The sequence below is a fragment of the Cryptotermes secundus genome, unplaced genomic scaffold (assembly GCF_002891405.2).
Source record: "Cryptotermes secundus unplaced genomic scaffold, Csec_1.0 scaffold690, whole genome shotgun sequence".
Taxonomy (NCBI): Eukaryota; Metazoa; Arthropoda; class Insecta; order Blattodea; family Kalotermitidae; genus Cryptotermes; species Cryptotermes secundus.
In genome coordinates this window covers 359,220-382,228 of record NW_019740662.1, presented here as the reverse complement: position 1 = coordinate 382,228, position 23,009 = coordinate 359,220, and the positions used below count along the sequence as shown (strand labels likewise).

The 23,009-nt window shown below is 39.3% G+C and overlaps 1 protein-coding gene across 3 annotated transcripts in view; it reads right to left on the bottom strand.

Annotated features, from left to right (window-relative positions):
- LOC111872534 (vigilin) overlaps positions 1 to 22,743 on the bottom strand; it is a 55,138-nt gene extending 32,395 nt beyond the window's left edge. For 2 of the 3 annotated variants that reach the window (XM_023866551.2, XM_023866552.2), the window contains exons 1-10: positions 22,706 to 22,743; positions 22,545 to 22,618; positions 22,042 to 22,250; positions 16,792 to 17,007; positions 13,333 to 13,539; positions 9,804 to 10,019; positions 8,467 to 8,650; positions 7,635 to 7,765; positions 3,272 to 3,565; positions 1,705 to 1,861 (exon numbers count right to left, since the gene is read on the bottom strand). In XM_023866551.2, the coding sequence (XP_023722319.1) occupies positions 1,705 to 1,861; positions 3,272 to 3,565; positions 7,635 to 7,765; positions 8,467 to 8,650; positions 9,804 to 10,019; positions 13,333 to 13,539; positions 16,792 to 17,007; positions 22,042 to 22,209 (1,573 nt within the window). In that variant the 5' untranslated portion in view covers positions 22,210 to 22,250; positions 22,545 to 22,618; positions 22,706 to 22,743. Of the gene's footprint in view, positions 1 to 1,704; positions 1,862 to 3,271; positions 3,566 to 7,634; positions 7,766 to 8,466; positions 8,651 to 9,009; positions 9,044 to 9,803; positions 10,020 to 13,332; positions 13,540 to 16,791; positions 17,008 to 22,041; positions 22,251 to 22,544; positions 22,619 to 22,705 lie in introns of those variants that run through there. The other variant, XM_023866553.2, reaches the window with a different exon arrangement.
- Positions 22,744 to 23,009: the final 266 nt, after the last annotated feature.

Here is a 23,009-nt window from a genome sequence, read left to right as displayed (position 1 = left end):
TAATCGAATTCCAGACTACGGACGCATATTCAAGTTTAGACCTAACTAACGTAGTGTACAAACTGAACATACAGTCTAGCGAAGAGAAATTGTAGGTAATGTTACGAACTAGACCCAATAGTTTCGCACATTGAGAGAAAATGTAATTGACCTGGTCATGGAAATATAGCTTAGCATCAATAAACACTCCCAGGTCTTTTACAGAATCGGTCCGGGCTACTGACGTTTGAAAAAGTTTATAATCGTAGATAAGTAGGTTGGTTTTCCTGGAGAAGGATATAAATAATAATAATACAATGTAAAACGATCAATGGTTTTCTAGCCTGATACTCTCTGGTCACCTATTTGAATGCAACACACTGGCTGTGGGCACAGTAATAAAAGAGTTACAAAAACATACATTTTCAGTGATACTGAAGACCCAATGCAGCCACACACCACATAGTGCCATCACCCAGAAACACCATCCGCATCACTGAATTGCATGAAACTGGCATGCTGAGGTTCCGCATTTTTTAAAAAATGTCATTAGATGGTTTCAAAAAACTTTCAACTTAAATGTCACATACTAACTCTATCAGATTTATTGTCAGTCACGAACTTACAGTAATGACTAGGAAAACTGAACAAAAAGGGATACCTTAAAAAAAAAACTCACTAACATATAAGATGCATACCAGGTTAGAGTGAAGTAAAATGTAGACCTGTAACATATTTATATACAATTTTTCTTTAAATAAAATTGTTACTATTAGGGAACACATAAATTCCATATACAAACAAAATACCTTCAAGATTTATTTTTAGTGTTACCAAACCAGTCCAGTTAAAACAGAGTGTGGATTATGTTCAAACATAACTTCCATCTGATCAGCAGGAATAATTACATGTTTACCAGAAAATGTAATCCAAAAATGATTAAATGTAGAACTATGTATCATGTCATCAACACTAGGCTCAACAATCATTGAGGTAATGGGTGCTAACACCCACCAAATTTTCAACAGGAAGGCCCATCACATGCTATACAAGCTTTTGTACTACTAATGCCCTCTGCTGTCTCCTGTGTTCCTTTACAATCCTACATATTATCAAATGATACACCACCAAGGCCAATATTTCACACCATCTTCCATGAATAACACAGTCAATTGCAAAGTGTCTTCTTTACACAGTGAACTACCTGTACATTTCATATATCCACATTAGAATACTATCAGCATTCAGAGAATTAGCATGATATATGTACTTTAACAAGTGCTCATTTTTTCATGACCTACCACATAACTTATGGTTTTTTTATTGCTAGTGAGGTGTGACTAAGTTCCTTGTACTGTGGCCACTTCTGCCTTATTGTACCAGCCCCAGATGATAGGTGAGGGTGATTGTGGGGCAATTGGTGGAATGAAGATTGGCAGGGGAAACTGAAGTACTGGGAGAAAACATGCCCCAGCGCCACTTTGTCCACCATAAATCCCACTTGACCAGACCTGGGATCGAACCCGGGCTGCCACGGTGGGAAGCCAGTGACTAACCGCTTGAGCTATGGCGTGGCCCTCATAACTTATGTTAATGCAACCAGTTAACGCTCTATAATTTGTTGCTATGGTAATGCAAATTTGTTTTCACAGCTCTGGTCTCACCAATGCATTACTTATACATGCATAGGACTACATAAAAGTGTGAAATAACTAAATAACTTACCTGGGCCAGGAAATGTTATCTGGACTTGATTGAACATTTCCCGAATTTCACGGATATTGTCTCCTTTACTACCAATGATAGTTCTGTAGAAGCGATGATCTATGATGATATCCCTCTCCTTTTCATTTTCCAATTTATGAACCATATCTTCGAGTTCCTGCAACAAGCAAGAATTCTGATTGGATTTTTTTTTGCACTTCCTATTAAATATTTAGCTATCTCAGAAGAATTATTAAACATGAACAGCTGTAGCATTTAACACAAAATGGGGTACGTATACATATAAGCAGTATGAATTCAAATGGGAAGGGTTGGTGCTTTTGTTGACCTTATAGATAATGTCCCTGGGCTTAATTAATTAAGCACCATGCCACAAAATTGTATACTGCAGTGGAGGTATAGCACCACTTTTTTTACCTCAAAACTAGATGGAGAAGAATGATCAGTTCATGATCCCTTCCAACACTTTACCTCTGGAGAAACAAGCCCCAGTACTCACTGTACAGGAGAAGTGGGCCCCAGAGTAAATCTGGGTGTCATACAGAAAAGAATCTCTTGTCCCTGCTAGGAATCAAATCTGATTCATCGGTCATCCAGCCTACAGCTCAGTCACTATACCAACTGAGCTATCTACTGATCTTATAGTACTGCAACATGATTCACCACTTCACTGTGAAACAGAAACATCCCCATAGCAAAATTTATATTCAGGACTTCAAATATCTGATTGAAACAGTGAACAATACAGTGACAATATATACAGAACATCATATACAACAAAACAGATGAACAGACCATAATACAAGGGAGAGTCAGTAAACAGGTCACAAATGGAAGTAAAACAGCTGGAATGGACATATTTTCTTTTTATTGCCAGTGGGGAGGGACTAAGTCCCTTGTACTGCAGCCACTTCTGGCCTATTGTACCAGCCCCAGATGATAGGTGAGGGTGATTGTGGAACTGGTGGAATGAAGATTGGAGAAAACCTGCCCCAGCGCCACTTTGTCCACCACAAATCCCACCTGACCAGACCCAGGATCAAACCCAGGCCGCCACGGTGGGAAGCAATGACTAGCCACTTGAGGTATGGCACAAACTGGAATGGACATAAGCAAGTTCTCTATGTGTATCATTATGTAGAAGCACCCCAGCTTCATGACACTGTAGGTAGCAGACACATGTTCATGTTCAGAGGCTGGTTTCAGTAGTCAAAATGGCAACTGTGCTTGAGGAGTGTACTAACAAAGACTCTGTGGGAAAAGGACTCAATGCAAAGAATATTCATAAAGAAATGTTCCCTATTTATAGTGGGAAGTGTCTGTCATGTAAAGCGCTTCATAACTGGGTGGCAAACGTTTCACTAATAAGAGGCTGAAATGCAGGGCCAGAAGTAGCTGAGACAACAGTCAAAAGATTTCTATGCTGTGGGTTTCAACACACTGGTAAAGTAATGGGACAAAAGTATCAATGTTGGTGAGGATATGTCAAGAAATAAATGATTTCTTTCCAGGTTTGAATATCACATATTTTACTGCATTTATGACCTAGTTAGTAACTCCCTCATACCTGCTTTGCCTTTTCCACGCCAGCTTTGATGCCTTCGATACGAATTAGGTTGCTACTATCATTTTCTGCGATGTTAATTACCACTCCAAGTTCATCTTTCATCCGATTAACATTAGCACCATTTTTTCCAATGATGTGTTTGTAGTACTTTGGATCAACTGTCATCTCCACAAATGTTAACTTCGATATCAGGTCTCTTGCCATATCTTCTAAAGAAGCCTGAGCTCTCTCTACTTCCTCTGGCGGTCCTTCAATCTTAATTCTGTCCTCCTTGTCAGTGAATTCAACGTGCACCTAGAAATATCACAATTAGAAGGAAACTATAACATTTCTTACAATATTGACTCCACAGCCATTTAACAGCACATCATCAGCCTGAAATTTTGTAAGGCATTACTTACTGATAGTGAAGTACTGAAGAACTCATACTCATACAAGCAGATTAATTATCGTCTGCCTGTAGGCAGTTACCGACAGTACAGAAGCATATGCTTTGTGACCTCCAGTATCATAAAAGAGCTTCTTTCCATACCATTATACGTGGTACAGTCATCAAGTTCGTGGACTGTGGTTTTATCGCATCATATTACAAGGTATTTACATACAAGGGTGAGTCAAATGAAAAACATAAATTTTTTTTAAAATGTAATTTACTGAATGAAAGCGGTACAAAACTATATCATTTTTCTAGTCTCCATTCATGCACGGCCTGCTGTACCTCTTCATCAGAATGGAACTTCTTTCCTCCCACGCCTCTCTGAGTGGCCCAAATATGTGGTAATCACTTGGGGCTAGGTCTGGTGAGTATGGCCAATGTGGAAGACGCTCAAAGTGCAAGTCTTGGATTTTGCAACTGCTGCACAGGCAGTATAGGGACAAGCATTGTCATGTTGCAAAAGGACACCTCTAGTCAAAAGTCCACGTCACTTTGATCTGACTGTAGGTCGAATATGATTCTTCAAAGAGATCTGAATATGAGGCACTGGTGATAGTGTTTCCCCTAGGCATGTAGTGCTCCAAGAGTACGCCTCATTTGTCCCAAAAGAGAGTCAGTATAATCTTCCCTGCAGATGGCTGCGTCTGGAACTTCTTGATTTTTGGTGATGTGGAATGATGCCATTCCTTGCTTGTTCTCTGTTTCCGGTTGATGGTGGTGCACCCAAATTTCATCGCCAGTAATGATTCTCGAAAGGAAGCCATCACCTTCTGCTTCAAGGCACCGCAGAAGTTCTTCACAGGCATCAACACATCATTGTTTCAATTCTGGAGTCAGCTGCCATGGCACACACTTTGCAGACACTTTGTGAAACTGGAGCACATCATGAATGACATGGTGTGCTGATATGACTCCTGTTAAGAATTTCAGCTATTTCATCCACCGACACTTAGCAATTCTCCATCACTAGGGCTTCAACTGCTGCAATAAACTCAGGGGTCACAACTCTGTGCGCCTGACCTGGGCGAGGAGAGTCTGCCACAGATGTCACACCATTTCTGAATTTCCTACTTCACTCATACATTTGCTGCTGTGACAAGCATGCATCATCATACTGAACCTTCATCCATCAATGAACTTCAATCAGATTCACACCTTCACAGATCAAAAAACGAATTACAGAACATTGTTCTTTCATACATGTACGTAGTGGAGCAGCCATCTTCAAACCGGCACTGTGATGGTGTTCTATTTGTCTGCATAATACTGCCACCTATAAGGTACTCTTTATAGCATTAGTAACATGTATGCCAACTTATAGGACAATGGCACAATATTTCGAATTTTTATCTGTTTTACAGTTTTCATTCGACTCACCTATGTACACTTACACAGATCCAAATCGGCCCACAAAATAGTCGCCATTGGCCACTATGCAAGTCTGCCAACGTTGATATAGCCGCCAAAAATACTGCTGAAACATATTGGCAGGAAATTCCCGTATGGCGTCTCTTGTGGCATTGACAACCTCCTCGGATGACTGAAATCTACGACCACGTAGCTTTGCTTTCAAGCGGTGAAAGAGAAAGAAATCGCACGGTGCGAGATCAGGTGAGTACGGAGGGTGTGGTAAATGGTGACCTGTTGCTTTGCCAGTTCCTCTTGGACAAGAACAGAGCGATGTGCAGGGGTGTTGTCATGTAGCAACAGCCAATTCTTCCTAAAGATCAGGATGCTTATGATGAATTGAATCGCGTAAACGGATAAGGATCTCCTTGTACCTGTCCTTGATTACAGTCGCTACATGTTGGATAAATTCCATGTGAACAATTCCTGACACGGCGAAAAACAGTTCAAGCATCACCTTGCCTTTTCACCTGTCCTGTCACGGTTTCTTCTTTCTTGGCGATGATGGAGATTTGCAGGTGGCTTATTGTCACTTCAGTTGCGGATCATAAAGAAAACAACATGTTTCATCTCCTGTAATGATCCGGTTGAGAAACGTCTCATCTTCGTCAGCACTACTGATCAGATCACCACAAATGGTCACGTGATCATCATGTTGGTCTTGCGTCAGGATGCGTGGAACACAGTGCTCGGTAACACATTACATGTTCAGGTCATCAGTGAGAATTTTGTGGCACGTACCAGAGCTTGTCCCTACTGCTGCTGCGATATCATCTATCGATTGAGAGCGGCTGGCATGTACTAACGTTGTAACTTCTTGAACCTTGCATTCAGTTCTGACTGCTTTTGGCCAACCACTACACTCATCATCCTCCAAACTGTCTCTCCCCTGCGCAAAACGTTGGTCCCACTTAAACACGGCACTGCAGCCCAAAGCTTCTTCGCCATATACTTGCTTCATCATGTTAAAAATTTCACTATAGTTTTTGGCAGAACTTGCCCATTCTTCAAACTGCCACATTTTCAATTTACGCCACTCATATGTAACTGCAGTTCACAATAGAGGCCGTAGTTCTGCTTACACTGTTTGCACACCACTGCCTTTTGCTGTGATGAGAGGGGAACTGACAGGGCAACATATTGTGCCTCAACTGTAGTGCACTGCAATGATACTTTGCAGTCAGTCCACGAACTTATTGACTGCGACATGTACTGAGAACAAGGTAGGAAATATATGAATAGTGTAACAATTCTAACAAGTTCCCTCACTTCTATTTACTTGTACCAGTCACAAAAAGTGCACAATTTTTCTCTGTAAAATCCATTCAAAACATTTTCACTCAGAAAAATATTCACAAAGTTATACTCGAGATGGAAACAAAATACGTACAAGGATCTTTCATTACCATCTGATTTTCACCAAAACTGGAAAGTGTTAATAAATATTTAGAAAGTTATACTCAAGATAGAAGCAAAATACTTGCAAGGATCTCTTACTACTGTCTGATTTTGACCAAATTGGAAATGTTTTGATAAATGTCAGTAAATCTCTAGAAAATCAAACTTCATGAATGTCCATACAGTAGATCTTCAGTTATATGCAGAGAGAATGACAGACATGGTAATGCTTTCAGCATATTTTTACAATTTTTTTAAATGAATATTTCGAACAGAATAAATACTTCAATACCACCAAACTGTTTCTTTTAAACATTCATACTCTTTTATACCATATAAAATTATAAGTTGGGGCCAGAATACAGACACGTAATTCAACCATTATCAGATATTAAAGTACTTGTTAGAACTAGTATATTTAAGGATTTTATAAATTTTCACTACACTGAGGTTGCACTGCAGCATGACTGAATTATAGCACATTATAAAATTTGGTATTTACTATATACGAATGATTTTAATATTAAAATACCTTTGTTAGGTCTTGTGTGAAGCGACGTATGTTGGCACCCTTACGCCCAATGATGTACTTGTGAATCCAATTTGGAGCATCCACAGTAGCTGTGATAACACTATGTGCCTTCTCATACACCATGTTCAGGGCTAAATTCACAAATGAATANCACAGATCTGATACTTTCCCCCTCCCATTGGTTTTTGAAGGTCAAAAATAGCGTTTTTCCCAAAATCGATAGGTAAGTTTCAAGTTTAATTACACCTACAGAAAGTGAGCTGAGTAAAAACTTGTAATAATATGATTTGTAGTCCATATCATGAGGAACAAATAGCGTTTTTATTGGAGTCTGTAGCTTCAATAGTTATCGAGATATGGAAGATAACGCAAACCTCCATTTCAGCCGAAAACGCGTTTTTTCGCATTATAAAAACGCCTGTACCGAGAGAACTGAGCGGATTAGAATTTTTTTAAAAATTTTTTTGTAGTATGAAAATATGTATAAATAAGTGTACAAAATATAATTTTTTTTAAAAATGGTGAGCGACCTTTCTGGATGATTTCACATGGAATGACCCTATATACGAATGATTTTAATATTAAAATACCTTTGTTAGGTCTTGTGTGAAGCGACGTATGTTGGCACCCTTACGCCCAATGATGTACTTGTGAATCCAATTTGGAGCATCCACAGTAGCTGTGATAACACTATGTGCCTTCTCATACACCATGTTCAGGGCTAAATTCACAAATGAATATATCTTCATATTCATAGTAATAAAATTCCACATATGACAAGATTAGTACATCCCAGTTTGGTCCTACTGACTTTCCTGGTTTATGCAGTGGAGACTTCTATGACACACACTCAGCTACAACTTATTTTTAGGCAATGATGTGAATTATGGCTGGCAGAGGTGACTTCCACATTAATATGGGTTCTGATCCTTGACACTGACCTGGTATTCCATTCCACTCATCAGAAGGGAAGATAAATACATGTAGAAATATCTACACTGGATATGGCCTGTACACAAATCTTAGATTTCTGGCACACAATTCTGGTGCCTTACCAAGAGACCTCTACAGTTTTAAGTATAATTTAAACTTTTATTTCACTAGCATATTTCATGCAATGATTTGTAGTATTATGCAAATATCACATCATAGATACAATCTCTAACTTGACCTAATATAACAATTTTTATCTTAATCCTTTATCTAAATCCCTAACTTTGACCAGCACATCAATTATCATTAACACGATTTTCACAAGACACGGCAAAGAACAGTTTCTCTGGTTGTGAAATGTCTGGAAAGTATTTAATGCACAATTATATCTGATGAAGCATTTCAGTCAACTGTTCCTCAGTCTTTACTCTCAATGCAATAAAAATGAATATGAAGAATTTATTTCAGCCGACATGAATAAATACTCACCAAGACCAAGCTTGTCATGAGGACCTCTAAGGGTGATAGTGCCTTTACTAGAGTCATTAGGAGGCATCTCTACACTGACTCCGGTAGTTTGCAAGATTTCTGCAATGGTGTTGCCACGGTGACCAATCACATGCTTGTGTTGTGACTTTGGAACTTCTACTGACACAATCGTGCATTTCTTCTCCTATAATAATAGAAGATACTGTTACATAAGTTATAAGACTAAGCTACATTTGTATCAACAGGAAATCTATTGTAACTGTTCATCATAATTTGCCAGACACTTTCATATTAATTAAAATTGTATTAACTTAAGACCATGTAATCTATAAACAATGATCCAGCAGATAGCCACATTTCTACATTGAGAAGTGTAAATAGTTCAAGTTTTGCTATGTGGACAAGAAGTAACATCTGGTACATTTCCTGGAATTCTGGCAATTTCAGCAGAGTTGGAAGGTCTCTGGGAATTTGAGACCTGACAGTTTGGAACAGCTATAACTTAGAAGAAGGAGTGCCTGAGCCTCATCCCCCTGATCTTACTGATATGTTGGGATTTTGGACTTTATCCATCATCCTGGTTTTTAAGATAACAAATAAAAACACGACATTGACATTTCAGAAACTGGATCTGTTTCCATCCTCAGGTGAAGNGGAAAACACCTATTCAGTTGGGTCCCTTAGAAAGAGCTAGCCTCAATCACTGGACAAACCAATGTCACAAAACATGAAGATTATAAACACCTGAGACCAGGCTAAGTCCATGAGAGCTAATAAGAAAAAATATTCATGACAAATTGTAGCAAACACTTACAAGCGTGGAACCAGGATAGATAGATCTGTAGAAATTTATGCCACGAAACTAAACTCATAACCAGGTCCATGACCCCACGGCATGGAATAGAAAGAAGAACTAGTAACAAAAACTAATAGTGTTAAACCAGGGTCAACAATGGAGTAAATCACGTCTATCTAATTTAGAACTTAATAGAAATAAATAAAAGCATATATCACATCATACAGCTCTTCTATGTGAATTGGTGACTTCATTGCTGATAATGGGGATCCAAATGGGAGAAAAGTCCAAACTGGGTTGGCTAATTGGGTTGGCCGAGCATGCCATATGGGCCGCTTCCAGGAACACAGTGCAGGTGAGCCGCAGCACAGGGAAAGGAAGGGATACAGGTGAAGGCAGTTATAAGTGACGTCAAGTCGGGCAAAAGACAGTCACGAGTGGCAACCAACACATGGTGTAAGTTTCAACCAAAGGGAAAACAGTTATACTATATGACTCAGTATCTGATATTCTACTTCCATGGTTCCCAAAGAAAACTCACCATTTCTTGATAGATGCTGAGAATCCGCTCTTTGGCTGTCATCACTCCTTCCTTTTCTCCTGTAATAATGATTTCATCTTTCTGCACTGAAAGAGGAGGGATGTTGATTCTTACCCCCGTCTCATTCATGAGGGCTGTCACCTTCTCATTATGTGCTCCACAGATAAATGGATGGTACATCTTTGGCACAGAGATGCGCTCATACGCCTGCTTTGACTGAAGGCATACAAATAAGTGGATGGTACATTTTTGGCAGACTCATGTTCACATGCCTGCTTGGTCTGAACATAAGAGTCAGCCAGCACATAATGCGTAAGTTCACTTCAACGTAACTGTTCAACAACTTTCTGGGCTATAAATCATAGAGAAACTGGATGAAATTCGGGCTAGGTTTTAACATTCTTTTGACTATAAAAACAGTGAGCATTTCCAGTGTTTGCTGTAACCTGGGTAAATTTTATATGTAATGTGTTTAGATTGTTCTCACATCATAACATTCACAAATTTATTTTGACACCTCTAGATGGAAGACTCATAATCAAATTCAGCATATTTTCAAAGGACACAGCACTTAAGTGTGCTTGATGTCCAGTTGTTCAGGGGAGCAGACTGTGATACCAGTATCTAGTCATTGCAAAAGTAAAGGAAAGACTGGCAGTAAATAACCAGACAACACACAGATTTCATATGGAGAAGTTCAGTCTCAAGAAATTGAAGGAGGCAGAAGGCATCTCAGCTTTGGAAAACTAAACACACTGAGGTGGATATTAGAAGAGCTTGGGAAATTATCAGAGGGAACATCAAAATTTCATCCAAAAAGAGTCTAGGTTATTATGAACTGAAAAAGCACAAGCCATGGTTTGATGACAGATGCTCAAAATTATTAAATCAAAGGAAACAAGCCAAACAGCATGGTTACAAAACCAAGCAAAATAAATGGGGATAATCTGAACAATATAAGATGTGAATCCAGCAGATATTTGAGGAACAAAAAGAGGGAATATCTAAAAGAAAAAACTTAATGAGCTTACAACGAACAGTAAAAACAAAAACATTAGAGATCTGTATAGAGGAATAAATGAATTACAGGAGTTACCAAACTAGAACTAACTTAGCAGATAGAAATACATACAGCTGAGCTGTCAGTAACTGATCCTGGTCCTTCTGAGGTTGAAAGTGCTATTGCAAAGATGAAAAAGTATAAATCGCTCAGTGGTGATCAAATTCCAGTAGAAATAACTCAAGCAGGAGAAACATTGGTCTGAGATCCATAAGCTCATTAATTCTATTTGGAATAAGAAAGAATTACCTGATTGCTGGAAGGAGTATATTATTGTACCAATTTACAAGAACAGTGATAGGACTGACTGCAGTAATTGTTGTGGCATATCACAGTTATTAGACTTATTACAAAATTTTATCCAGTGTCTTTCTCTTAATATTAAGTTCATATGTATATGAAATTACTGGGTATCATCAGTGTGGGTTCCTAAGTAACACATCGATTATGGATCAGATTGTTTACATTCATCAGATACTGCAGGAAAATGGAGATACAAGGAGAAAGTATATCAGCTACTCATACACTTCAAGATAGACTATGGTTCACTTAGGACAGAAGTATTGTACAATATTCTCATAGTCTGGGGTACCCATGAAACTAGTTGGGCTCATTAAAATGTGTTTAAATGAAACCTGTAGTAAAATCCATGTCATGTTCCGGGGGCTTCTTGAGGGAGCATGATGCCAGATCCACAAGGCTAAGCAGGTCGATGGACAGCTGGCAGCTTAGCCCTGAGATTGTCAGGTCAATGCTCTCCCAATAACCTTGCCTTCCACCCCCATACCTGCTCTGGCCTGCTACCTGCTGGCCCATCTCCACAGACCCTTCCCCTCTCCTCTCTATTGACTTCCCATGTGGCCCCTCTCCCTTCCCTTCCTGTTCTTATATAGCTGGGTGTTTTTTCTGGCACTCAGTCTGCAGCCACCTTCTCATGCTGGTTGATCGCCCGCAGATTTCTTATACCCTGAAGATGGAGGCGATACTTTCCTCGGGAACATCGGTTAACACATATCTACACAGCGCCACATCCCAGAAGATGGCATTCTTCATAGTCACCGCCATGAAAACCTCAAATCTTACATCTGTCTGACAAGTTTCCTATCCAAAATGGTCTAAAATAAGAAGCTGCTTAACCACCATTGCTTTATAATATGCCATTAGGAAGGTCCATGAAAAACAGTTGGGACTCAAATTTAATGGGACACATCATCTGCTGGTCTATGCTGATGATGCAAATCCATTGGGAGATAACACAGATACCACAAACGCAGAAACTTTAACTGATGCTAGTAAGGAGGTTGGTCTAGAAGTAAATGCTTTGGAAACTAAGTTATGCTGCTGTCTTGTCACCAAAATACAGGGCAAAATCATGACATAAAGATAGGAAATAGATGTTTTGAAAATGTGCCACAGTTCAGAGATTTGGGGATGATGATAAATCAAAACCTGATTCAGGAGGAAATTAAGAGAAGACTGAACTTGGGTAATGTCTGCTAACCATTAAGTCAAGAACCTTTTTGCCTTCTTGGCTGCTGTCTAAAAACATAATATTTAGAATATACAAAATTACACTTTTCTTTGTGGTTCTGTATGGGTGTCAAACCTGGTATTTGACATTAAGGGAAGAAAGTGGACTGAGGGTGTTTGAGAACAGGGTGCTGAAGAGAATATTTGGACCAAAGAGAGTGAAGTGACAGGAGGTGGGAGAAAACAGCATAATAAGGAATTTCATAACTTGTATGTACTCTTCACCAAGTATAATTAGAATGATCAATTCAATGAGGAAGAGATGGGATGGGTATGTAGCATGAAAGGGGGAAGAAGAGGGATATATATATATATATATATAGGATTTAGGTTGGAAAGCCAGAACGATAGTGACTACTAGGAAGACCATGGCATAGGTCAGTGGATAATATTAAAATGAAAGGGGTGTATGGACTGGATTAATCTGGCTCAGCACATGGACCAGTGAAGGGCTCTTATGAACACAGTAATGAACCTTTGGGTCCCAATAAATGTTGGGAAATTCTTAAGTAGCTGCACAACTGGCAGCCGAACTAGCAACTCAAATTTGTGGCCCAACTTGAAAGGATGTGTGAGACCTCTTCTGCATCAGCAGTGCCACAATTTACATGAGGCTCTAAAAGCTCAATGCACTTTTGCAACAGAGAACCATAACAGATCCAAGAAGCGTTTAACGAGTTAAAAGTATGAGGATTGACATATTAATAATTCCTCCCCCACACCCAAGAATTTCAAAGGCCTTCAAGTACTTCAGTATCAGTTCTCTAGTGTGAGAAGTCCAAATGGCTTAAAGCCAGCTGGTACAACAACGTGTGACTTTGACATTAATATAAACATTTATTAAACACAGATAATTTCAGCCCCTTCTTACTTATTCAGTTACTGATAACACAACTATAATGCATTAACTGAGATTTCAAACAACTTTCTTATAAATACCTGTTCATCTGATGTTACTCTGATTTCATGTACTGCCTTCTCTATGCCTTCCTTTGTTCCAGTTATAGTAATCTTATCTGAACCGTCAGCCATATTAGGTACAGAAATCTTGGTTGCTGTTGTCTTTTCCAAGTCCTTCAGTTTGTTCCCATTCTTCCCTAGGATGAAACGATGGTGCTCCTTGGGAATGGAGATGCACATACTGGCCTATAAAAATTCGGACAAATACGAGGGCTATTCGGAAAGTAACCTCCGTTTATTTTAGACAACTAATGTAGGAGTGGGGGAGAGCTCATGCATGCTAGGTAGTGTCCTATGACTCACTGACTTGTACATCACCACACAAATGGCCACTTAGCATTTGTTCTTGTCTCTACAGAGTGAGTTATGATGTGTGCTGCAATTGATAATTCTGCCAGCTATGAAATCTGCACTATTGTAACTGTCCTTCCTCGATGCCCACCATTGCTTGACACTTATAACTTTCCTTTTCTTCATTGGCAACTCACACCACGACCTGGTCGTCACTCGTGACTTTCTTTTTCCCAACTTTACGGCACTTATAAGTTCCTTTACCTGTATCCCTTCCTTTCCTTGTGCTGCGGCTCACCTGCACCTTGTTCTTGGACGTCTCCAATGAAGTTACACTGCCCTCCTTCCCTGTCGCATGGATGTCGTGAAGTTAGGTGGGAAGGGAGGAGAATGGCGATTGCTGGTGGTAGTAGGCAAGGGTTCTTTTCATGTATGATTAAGGTGTCTTGCAAGAAGAGAAAGTCGGGAGTAGCTGGGTTCTGCTCCATAATGGTAGAGATGAATTCATATCTAGGTTCGTACGGGCCTAGCTCGGGCAAGGCAGGAAGATCCATACATACACCATTAAAAGCAACTATGCACTTTCAGTAATTATTTATTTAACTTTAGCTAACACTGAAAATAAAGGAAACTTAAATAGTTTATGCTTATGTGGACTGAACTTGCACTACTTCTAGCGAAGTGACGTAGTTTTTCTGTCTGAATCAGCTGAAAGTTTTATAAAGACGCTCTGAGGTAGAATGATCTCTCTCTGAATCCTGAGGTCCATGAACCATATAACATTGTAGATAAATCCACTCCTTCAACATGAACTGTTGGTCTGATTTGAAAACTAGGAGGTTCCCTAAATTAGTGACTTTCCAATCATGTTGCTTTGCTATGTGATTCTCACAGTTACTGACCTAACGCTATAGCTGACAGTGGCTTGATCTATTATGGTCAAGGGGGATGAGGCTCTGGCACTCCCTCTTCTAAGTTATGGCTGTACCAAACTGTCAGCTCTCAAATTCCTAAAGACCTTCCAACTCTGCTGAAACTGCCAGAATTCCAGGAAATGTACCACATGTTACTTCCTGTTCACATAGCAAAACTTGAACTATTTACACTTCTCAATGCAGATATGTGGCTATCTGCTGGATCGTTGTTTGTATATTACGTGAGCTTAAGTTAATAAAATTTCAATTAATACAAAAGGGTCCGGCAAATTATGATGAACAGTTACACTATTAGGCTGCTTTCTTCATGCTGAAAACATGAGTGCTACAGAAATTCATCATGAATTATGCACAGTTTAGGGCCAAACTGTAATGAATGAAGGAACTCTTTAAGACAATGCTGTAGAATGATCAAAGATGCGCAAAGGAATGTTCACAGTGAAAAGCCAAGTGGTGGGCCATCTGCAGTGATGATTTTGTTTAACCAAAATATTTGTGAAAGATGATACTTCACAATTTCAGAACTTTTGTGTGAATTTCCACAAATTTCTGGCACTGATCTCTATGAGATTACAGTCAGGCTAGGCTGTCACAAGATTTGTATTACATGGGTTAAGAAAATGTTCACGGGTAGTCACAAAATGCAGAGAATGTCTTTGGCTTTGGCTTTTACAGAATGATACCACAAAAATGGCGATAATTTCTCAGTCACATCATATAAGTAATAAGTGATGAAACTTGGATTTTATTTCTGAATAATGCAACCAAAAAGCAATCAAAACGGTGGATACACACATTCACACAACAGGCCAAAAAAGTTAAACACTGTCTGCAAGAATGAGATAATTGAAGGTGCCAAAACGTGGATGAACTCACAGGTGGTAGACTACTCTGATACAGGCATACAAAAACTTGTACCCCCATAAGACAAGCGCCTCGATTCTAATGGTAACTATTTTTGGAAGTAGCTTAAGTGTGCATGTATTTTTTGTACATATTTTTTTTCTTACTACTTCTTTTGTTAACATATCACTGGAAATTACTTTCTGAACAGTCCTCATTTTGAAGAAAGCAGTCTTCTGGGATTTGGCACCATATATATGGGGCGTTAACAGATGTTTCGGAGGAACGTATCACAGTCTGCTTTTACCGGTTCTCACGGTCTCTTCGCTTGCGGATTTCTTATATTTTTCTTCTACCCTGAAGATGGAGGCGATACGTTCCTCCAAAACGTCGGTTAACACCACATATACACGGTACCAAATCCCAGAAGACTGCTTCCTTCATAGTCACTGCCGTGAAAGCCTCAAATCTTAAACAGTCCTCATTTTATTCCTCAAAGTGCTAACAAAATCATGCGAGCAACATTCCTCCCACTCTTCCTCACAGTCCCACAGTTCATGAGTCAATATATTGTAGCGTGTTTTGCCACTGAAGACGCCGTTCAGATTGTTAATTGGTTTATTTACCAACCTACAGATCGTAACTAAAATTTACAAACCCTACACACTAATCAATTCATTCTGTCCTCAGAAGTCTTCACGTCTTTATAACACAGGAGCCATACCAGTGTCACTGTATTACAAACTCCCAATAACTTCTCACACTATCGGTATTCTTCACGTTCACGATTCGCTCGCTACAACTGAACTCGGCGACTGTTGCAATTCAACTGACTACGGAGGCTGCTACATTTTAACTGTCTTAGGCGGATGCTAAGTTTCAACTGACTCGGCAATTTCACAATCTGCACTGTGTCATTCCTGATCACACACTCTCTCACATCCTGCTCAGCCGGCTTTTTATACCGTTCCCTGTTGCCTGTGTAAACAGCGGTGTCACATGTTACATCACAGTAGGCAGCACTGCCACATCACCGCGCAATACGTCACAATATTATGAAGTGAATTATTTTCAAAACTGTGGTCGATACTAAGATGAAAATCCTGGACAGACTCTACCTCCTTATAATTAACTATGATTCTGAGCGACCACCACTTGTGTGTGCTCTTCTGTTGAGCTGCATCACCCTGCCAATATAACTTGGTCACATCCTCATTCTACTGTGAGCCTGAACATGAGTGCAGCAACTTCCTCTGAAACACTAGTATTCACTTTCAACACTACACTGTGTCACAACCCAGAAGAGCACAATCTAAAAGAAAATGAAATCTTACAGGAATTTTCATGCTTTGTTATGATTTCATTTTACCTGTGTTTGAAAATGTGTCAGAATCTTGCGTCTTGCATCCAATACTGCATTCTGTTTCCCAGTCACTAGGAATGTCAAAGACATGTCTTTTGATGATGCTATTTCAATATGTGCCCCAGTCTCCTTCATGATCATTGAACAAGTACGCACAGATTCGCCTTCGCCAAACTTATCACTGTGATCAAACTTGCGTTCCTCAAAAGGCACTCTGAAAACCTGTAAACATAACAGTGCAATGACATGAAATTTTGAAGTAGTAGACAAGGATGCAAATATGAGGGCTATTTGGAAAGTAACCTCCAGTGTGCTGTTAACAATGCTGTTAACAGTGCTGTTAACAAATTAAGCAATGAGAAAACATTTTTATTATATATAAAAAATACATACATACTTAAGTTACATCTCAACATATTCACCGCCAGAACTGAGGCACCTGTATCAAGGAATAAGTTTTTGTGTGCCTGTGTCAAATAAATCAGCCATGCCTTGTATTGTGAAACACTAAAAAAACTGAATAAGGCCATTAACTCTTTGACTGGCGCGGGCGTGTTTTAACGCCCGGACGATGCCAGCCGTTCCCTGGCGTTGGCGTGTTTTAACGCTTTGACAATCTCTTCCCTTCTTTGCTCCCTTGGCACTCATCAACCAAAGACATATATATGATAGTTTTTGTGCATGTTTGTAAAGAACCCTTGTAAACTTTGTGGGGGTCTATATTACTGTCAGAACCCTCTGAGAAGGAAAAGGTCAGAAAATATTTCACATTCATTCAGTTTCACCATGGCTTCTTGCAGCAAGTGTCTTCGTGTTCCTACAGACCAGCTGGAAAATGTTGTGAACGAGATTTGTTCTGATGATGATAGTGGCGATGAAATAATGATTCCTGAATTGGATGAAGTTGATAGTGACAATAATACAGTGATAGACAATGATCCACAAGACAGTAATCATGAACATTTACCTACCATGAGTGCGGTGCCTGACACGCCCATCTCATGAACGTACGGAGACATTGTACCCCCAATATTTTCATTTGCTAATAGTTTCGGGATCAAANGCGACATAAGGTTTAAAGGGCCTGCCAGGACAGGGGTGGGATTTAAATACCCTTCGCGCCAGTCAAAGAGTTAAGACCAAAAGGCATGGAATCCTGACATCCAGTGCAGTGCTCCTCCATGACAATGTGTGTCCGCATACAGCTGCTTGCACTCGAGAACTGCGGGAGCATCTCACCTTGGAATTGTTTGACCAGCCTCTAACTCCAAGAGATTACCACTTGTTTCCCTACCTGAAGAATTGGTTGAGACCACAGCACTTCAAGAGTAATCGGGAGTTGATACAAGATTTCAAAATGTGCCTGAGCTCACAAGCTGCAGACTTCTTTGGCACAGGCTTACATTAACTTATTCCTTCATATGACAAGTGCCTCAATTCAGCAGTGACTATGTAGAGAAGTAGCTTAATTATGTACATAGTTTTCCTGTACATAATAACTTTCTTTTATCATTTGGCAGCCTGGGTTTGATTCCGGGGTGACTGTGACGTGTTTATGTCACATGTTACAGGTGGTAATGACACCATCCTCGGTGAGGTTGGCTAAACCACGGCTGTGTCTTGGTGGGGACGCATCATGGACCAGGCATGCGTTGGGACACCTCCTCATGGTCCAGCCAGGCAACGACAGCCCCCTTCTGGGGCTGGTGGCTAAGTTCCCATAAAGGGCCATAGCTATATGACCAGAGTAGCGGCATAATGACTCTTGGGTTTCACTATGGTGTACCCAGGATGAATGTGGGAGAGCACTCCTATGGGGGTAGCTTCGGCTATTTGAGTTGTCTCTCTAGAGTACTGATAAGGTGCCGCAAGCCTTAGAGCTCAACACTCTTAAAACGGTTTGACCAACCCATGTGGAGGGGTGAGAATGAGGGAGCTCATAAGCTAGCCGCAGGGGCGACTTTCTCATGTAAGGTGCCCTGGTCACAACCTCATGACCAACTCGTGTCACACTCCCATTAATCATCTGGGATACCACCCTCCCCCCAAACAGTCACTGCTGGTGAGCCAGATAAAATGTGCTAGATGCTCTGCACACCTCATCCTCCTTGACTTATCATTCTAATTATACTTGGAGAAGAGTATAAGTTATGAAGCTCCTCATTATGCAGTCTTCTCCAGCCTCTTGTCACTTCATCCCTCTTTGGTCCAAATATTCTCCTCAACACACTGTTCTCAAACACCCTCAGTCCATGTTCCTCCTTCAACGTCAGACACCCAGTTTCACACCCATACAGAATCACAGGCAAAATTATAGTTATATCCTAATTTTTATGTTTTTGGACAGCAGACGAGAAGACAAAAGGTTCTGGACTGAATGGTACAAGCATTACCCGAGTTCAGTCCCCTCTTAATTTCCTCCTGAACCAGGTTCTGATTTGTTATCGTGGTTCCCAAATATCTGAACTGTGTCACATTTTCAAAACTTCCGTTTTCCTTTATGGTATCTATATTATCACCCAGTAGATTCACATCATCAGCATAAACCAACAGCTGATGTGTCCTGTTTAATTTCAGTCCCACCTGTTTCTCCTGGACCCTCCTAATGGCATATTCTAAAGCAAAGCTGAAAAGGAGTGGCGATAAAGCATCTCCTTGTCTTAGACCATTCTGAATAGGAAATTTATCAGACAACTGTTTACCTATATGGACTTTACCATATGTTTCATTTAAACACATTTTAATCAGCTTAACTAGTTTCATTGGTATCCCAAACTTTATCAGAATACTGTACAATACTTCCCTCCTAACTGAATCATAGGCTTTCTTGAAGTCTACAAATAGCTGATGTACTGTCTCACTGTACAGTTTTTCTTCAATATCTGATTAATGCAAAAGATCTGATCTGTAGCTGATCTGTTACATTGAAATGAACACTGATGATCCCAAACAATTTCATCTATGTATGGATTTAACCTTGAGAGAAGAACACTGGATAAAATTTAGTACTAAACTTGATAGGAGATATCACCCTTCTTGTGAACTGGTACAATAATAGACTCCTTCCACTGATCAGGCAATTTTCATCATGCCAAATAGAAGTAATTAGTTTATGGATCTTAGAACGTAATATTTCCCTTCCTGCTACAATAAATTCTACCAGAATTTGATCCCATATTATCAAGAAATAACCTAGCAATGAATGGTAACAGTTCAAAATAGTATGACTTGAATAAAAATTCTATGCTTAAATTACATAATCACTGAGTACTAAAAATACAGAAAAGCAGCTTTCAAGTTACCTCCTCTTTAAGTTTCCTGATATTATATTTACCACTGTACCTGTTATATATTAACTCATACAACTGACCTGATTCTGTATTTTAAAACAAAGAAGACACTACTGTATCAACATTTATTTTACTGAAGCTTTTAAGGATGCGACATGTTTTGACCCTTATATTGGGCCATCATCAGGCATACAATGTTCGGCTTTAAGCTGCTGAACTACATCCAATTATCATTCAGTTCACTAAATAAGGATCCTTATTTTGTTTTGGACTTAATTCAGATACATAAATATATATAAAACAAGTCTTGGTCAAAATTTAACTTAATGTACTTAAATGATACAGTTAAAATTACAACATAAAAATAAATAATAAAATAATAAAAAAATATATAAAATAATAAAAAGTAATAAAAACAAATGTTGATATAGTAGTGTCTTCTTTGTTTTAAAATACAGAGTGTTGTTGTGTAGACGGTATATTCTTGTATGCCTTATATCTTATTTGAGACACACAACCTGATTCCTTGAACAAATACCACCATACATGTTTGGCTGAAATATTTTTAATAGCAGTGACATAATATGTACCCATAATGGTAGAATAATGACTTATTAGTACATCAATGTCAGTGTTCTTCAGAGTATGTACTATATTCATACAATGCTAATACTGCCCTAATATACACGAAGCTGACATTGTATTTATATTGTCCGAAATAATAGGTCAGCATCAACGTTCTTTAGAGTAAGCACTATACTTTGAACAACAGTGGTAACAACTTAATAATTATGACCGTTCACTCTATCATTACGGACAGGGAAATTTTTAAAACTATTAACATGTTCACAGCTTCAAACTTCACTGCTACAAGGAAATCGCTGGCCATTAAGCGCACACGAATTTTGTTGATGACTCAAGCATGCTTGATGGCTGATAACATTTGGAATGAAGGAAAATAATTAACCGATAGATCTCTACACAGTATTGTGTTACAAGGTGGGAAGTGCAGTTCATGCATGGGAGTTTTCTTTATGACTTCTCAGCAGTATGCAGTAGTTATCAATACCATGAGCCATTTGTTACCAGTTAACAGTTAGTCAGCAGTTTGGCACGACATGGTTCACAGTACTTTAGAGCAACATGTATTTCTGTTATGACACCTATGTGAAATATGGTTCTGCTGGAAAGTGTCAGCAAAGATTTCAACGTAAATTATGTGATGAAAGAGTTCCCAGCAGACAAACAACTCAATTTTGTGAATAAACTTAGAACAATGGGACTCTTAATAGACAAAAAATAAAATATAACTGTCGAGTGCTAACTGAGAAGTGATACTTGTGATTTTTCCTTCTGGGGTTGTGTGAAGGACAGTTTACAGCAGTAACTCTTAAACAGAACTGAAAGAAAACAGTCACTGGGGTATTTCAAATATTCCTGCAGAGAACCTTCAGACAGTAAATCAAAACCTCTTCCGCCAGTGCAAGGAATGTCTATGTGTAGAGGGACACCATTTTCAACATCTCCTGTGATTGGTGAACAAAGGTAAGAACTTCCCTTCATTCCAAATGTTAAGTTCATTAAAAAGCTCCCTGTATTACTTCATCATTTTATGAACATTTTAACTACATGTTTTACAATTGTAATATGTTACTTGCTAAGTTGACCACCCTTGCAGGAGGTGAAATTTTACCCCAAACATATTAGGTGATTAATTAGTTGCATGCCATTAACCACTTTGATTGGCTTGGGGTATCTGCAGTCAAACTACCACAGCCAATGCGATCAGCATGCCATTTATCATTAGTTGAGCATGTCAGTGTTTCTATCATTTGAAGGTTATACACAGTAAGTAAAGATATAACCTGATATATTTGTATATAGTTTCCTTGTATTCTGCATTTCATCAGACATATATCCAAATCACCACAATTCTATCTTCTCAGAACAAAAGATAGCTGCTCACCTGGGTGACAACAGAGGAACCAATTCTCATTTTATTATTCCATTGCCCAAGTTGGTTTACGGTTGGGGAGGTTGAAGTGACTGACTCAGGCAACGCTGGAAAAGCGTCGTCGTATTTAAGGGTTGGGGGATCATAAGCGGCTTCCTCCTCCATCACTGCTTGCTGCATTGTAAGGATGTCCTGATTCGCGCCAAGTCGTTACAGTAACACTACATAACAACAAACACACATACTGTACCATGTACAACAATAACGCCCGAATTCGTTTCACGAAATTGACAATTTGGTCTTCCTTATGGAATGGTAAGACAGTGTTGTATGTCTGTATAAAATCCCTGACATTATACAAATATTATTCCAAAGTTACTTAATTATAAATTACAAAATATATTTCAGACATCACATTTGATTTCAGTTAAAGGCACAAATGTAACAATACTGTTTTCCAGCCGACGTGTCACGGTAGGTAGGTTGGACCCCACACTGACGTGGACTCTACTTACTGTACTGTAATCCAGATAATCCGTCCTAGTTATTTCTTAATCGCATCCCTTTCTCCAATTCGACCGTCGTACACCTGCAATTCACAGCAAAACATTTAAATACAGGAATCAGCCAAGTATTTCACAATTTAATATCCTACCAACCACACTCTTGGCCTTACCAACGTCCACAACATGGACCGGCTTCATGCGCATGCGCTATTAGTTTGTGATAATGTCAGGACCGTCAAGACCGTCAAGACTGTGTGTAAAATTCACATTCGAAAGTTGCGCAATAATGTTAATTACGAGATATGATTAACAAGTTCATTATAATGCTTTCCTATTTCTAAGACAATTGGGAAATATAAAATCCAACATTAACATGACCAACAGTGCGTCGCGGAAGGATACAGTTTTGCGACAACTGGTCGCCTTAGCGATCCGTGGTATTTGGTATACAAAGTGATCCGTGGTTGGGTCTCT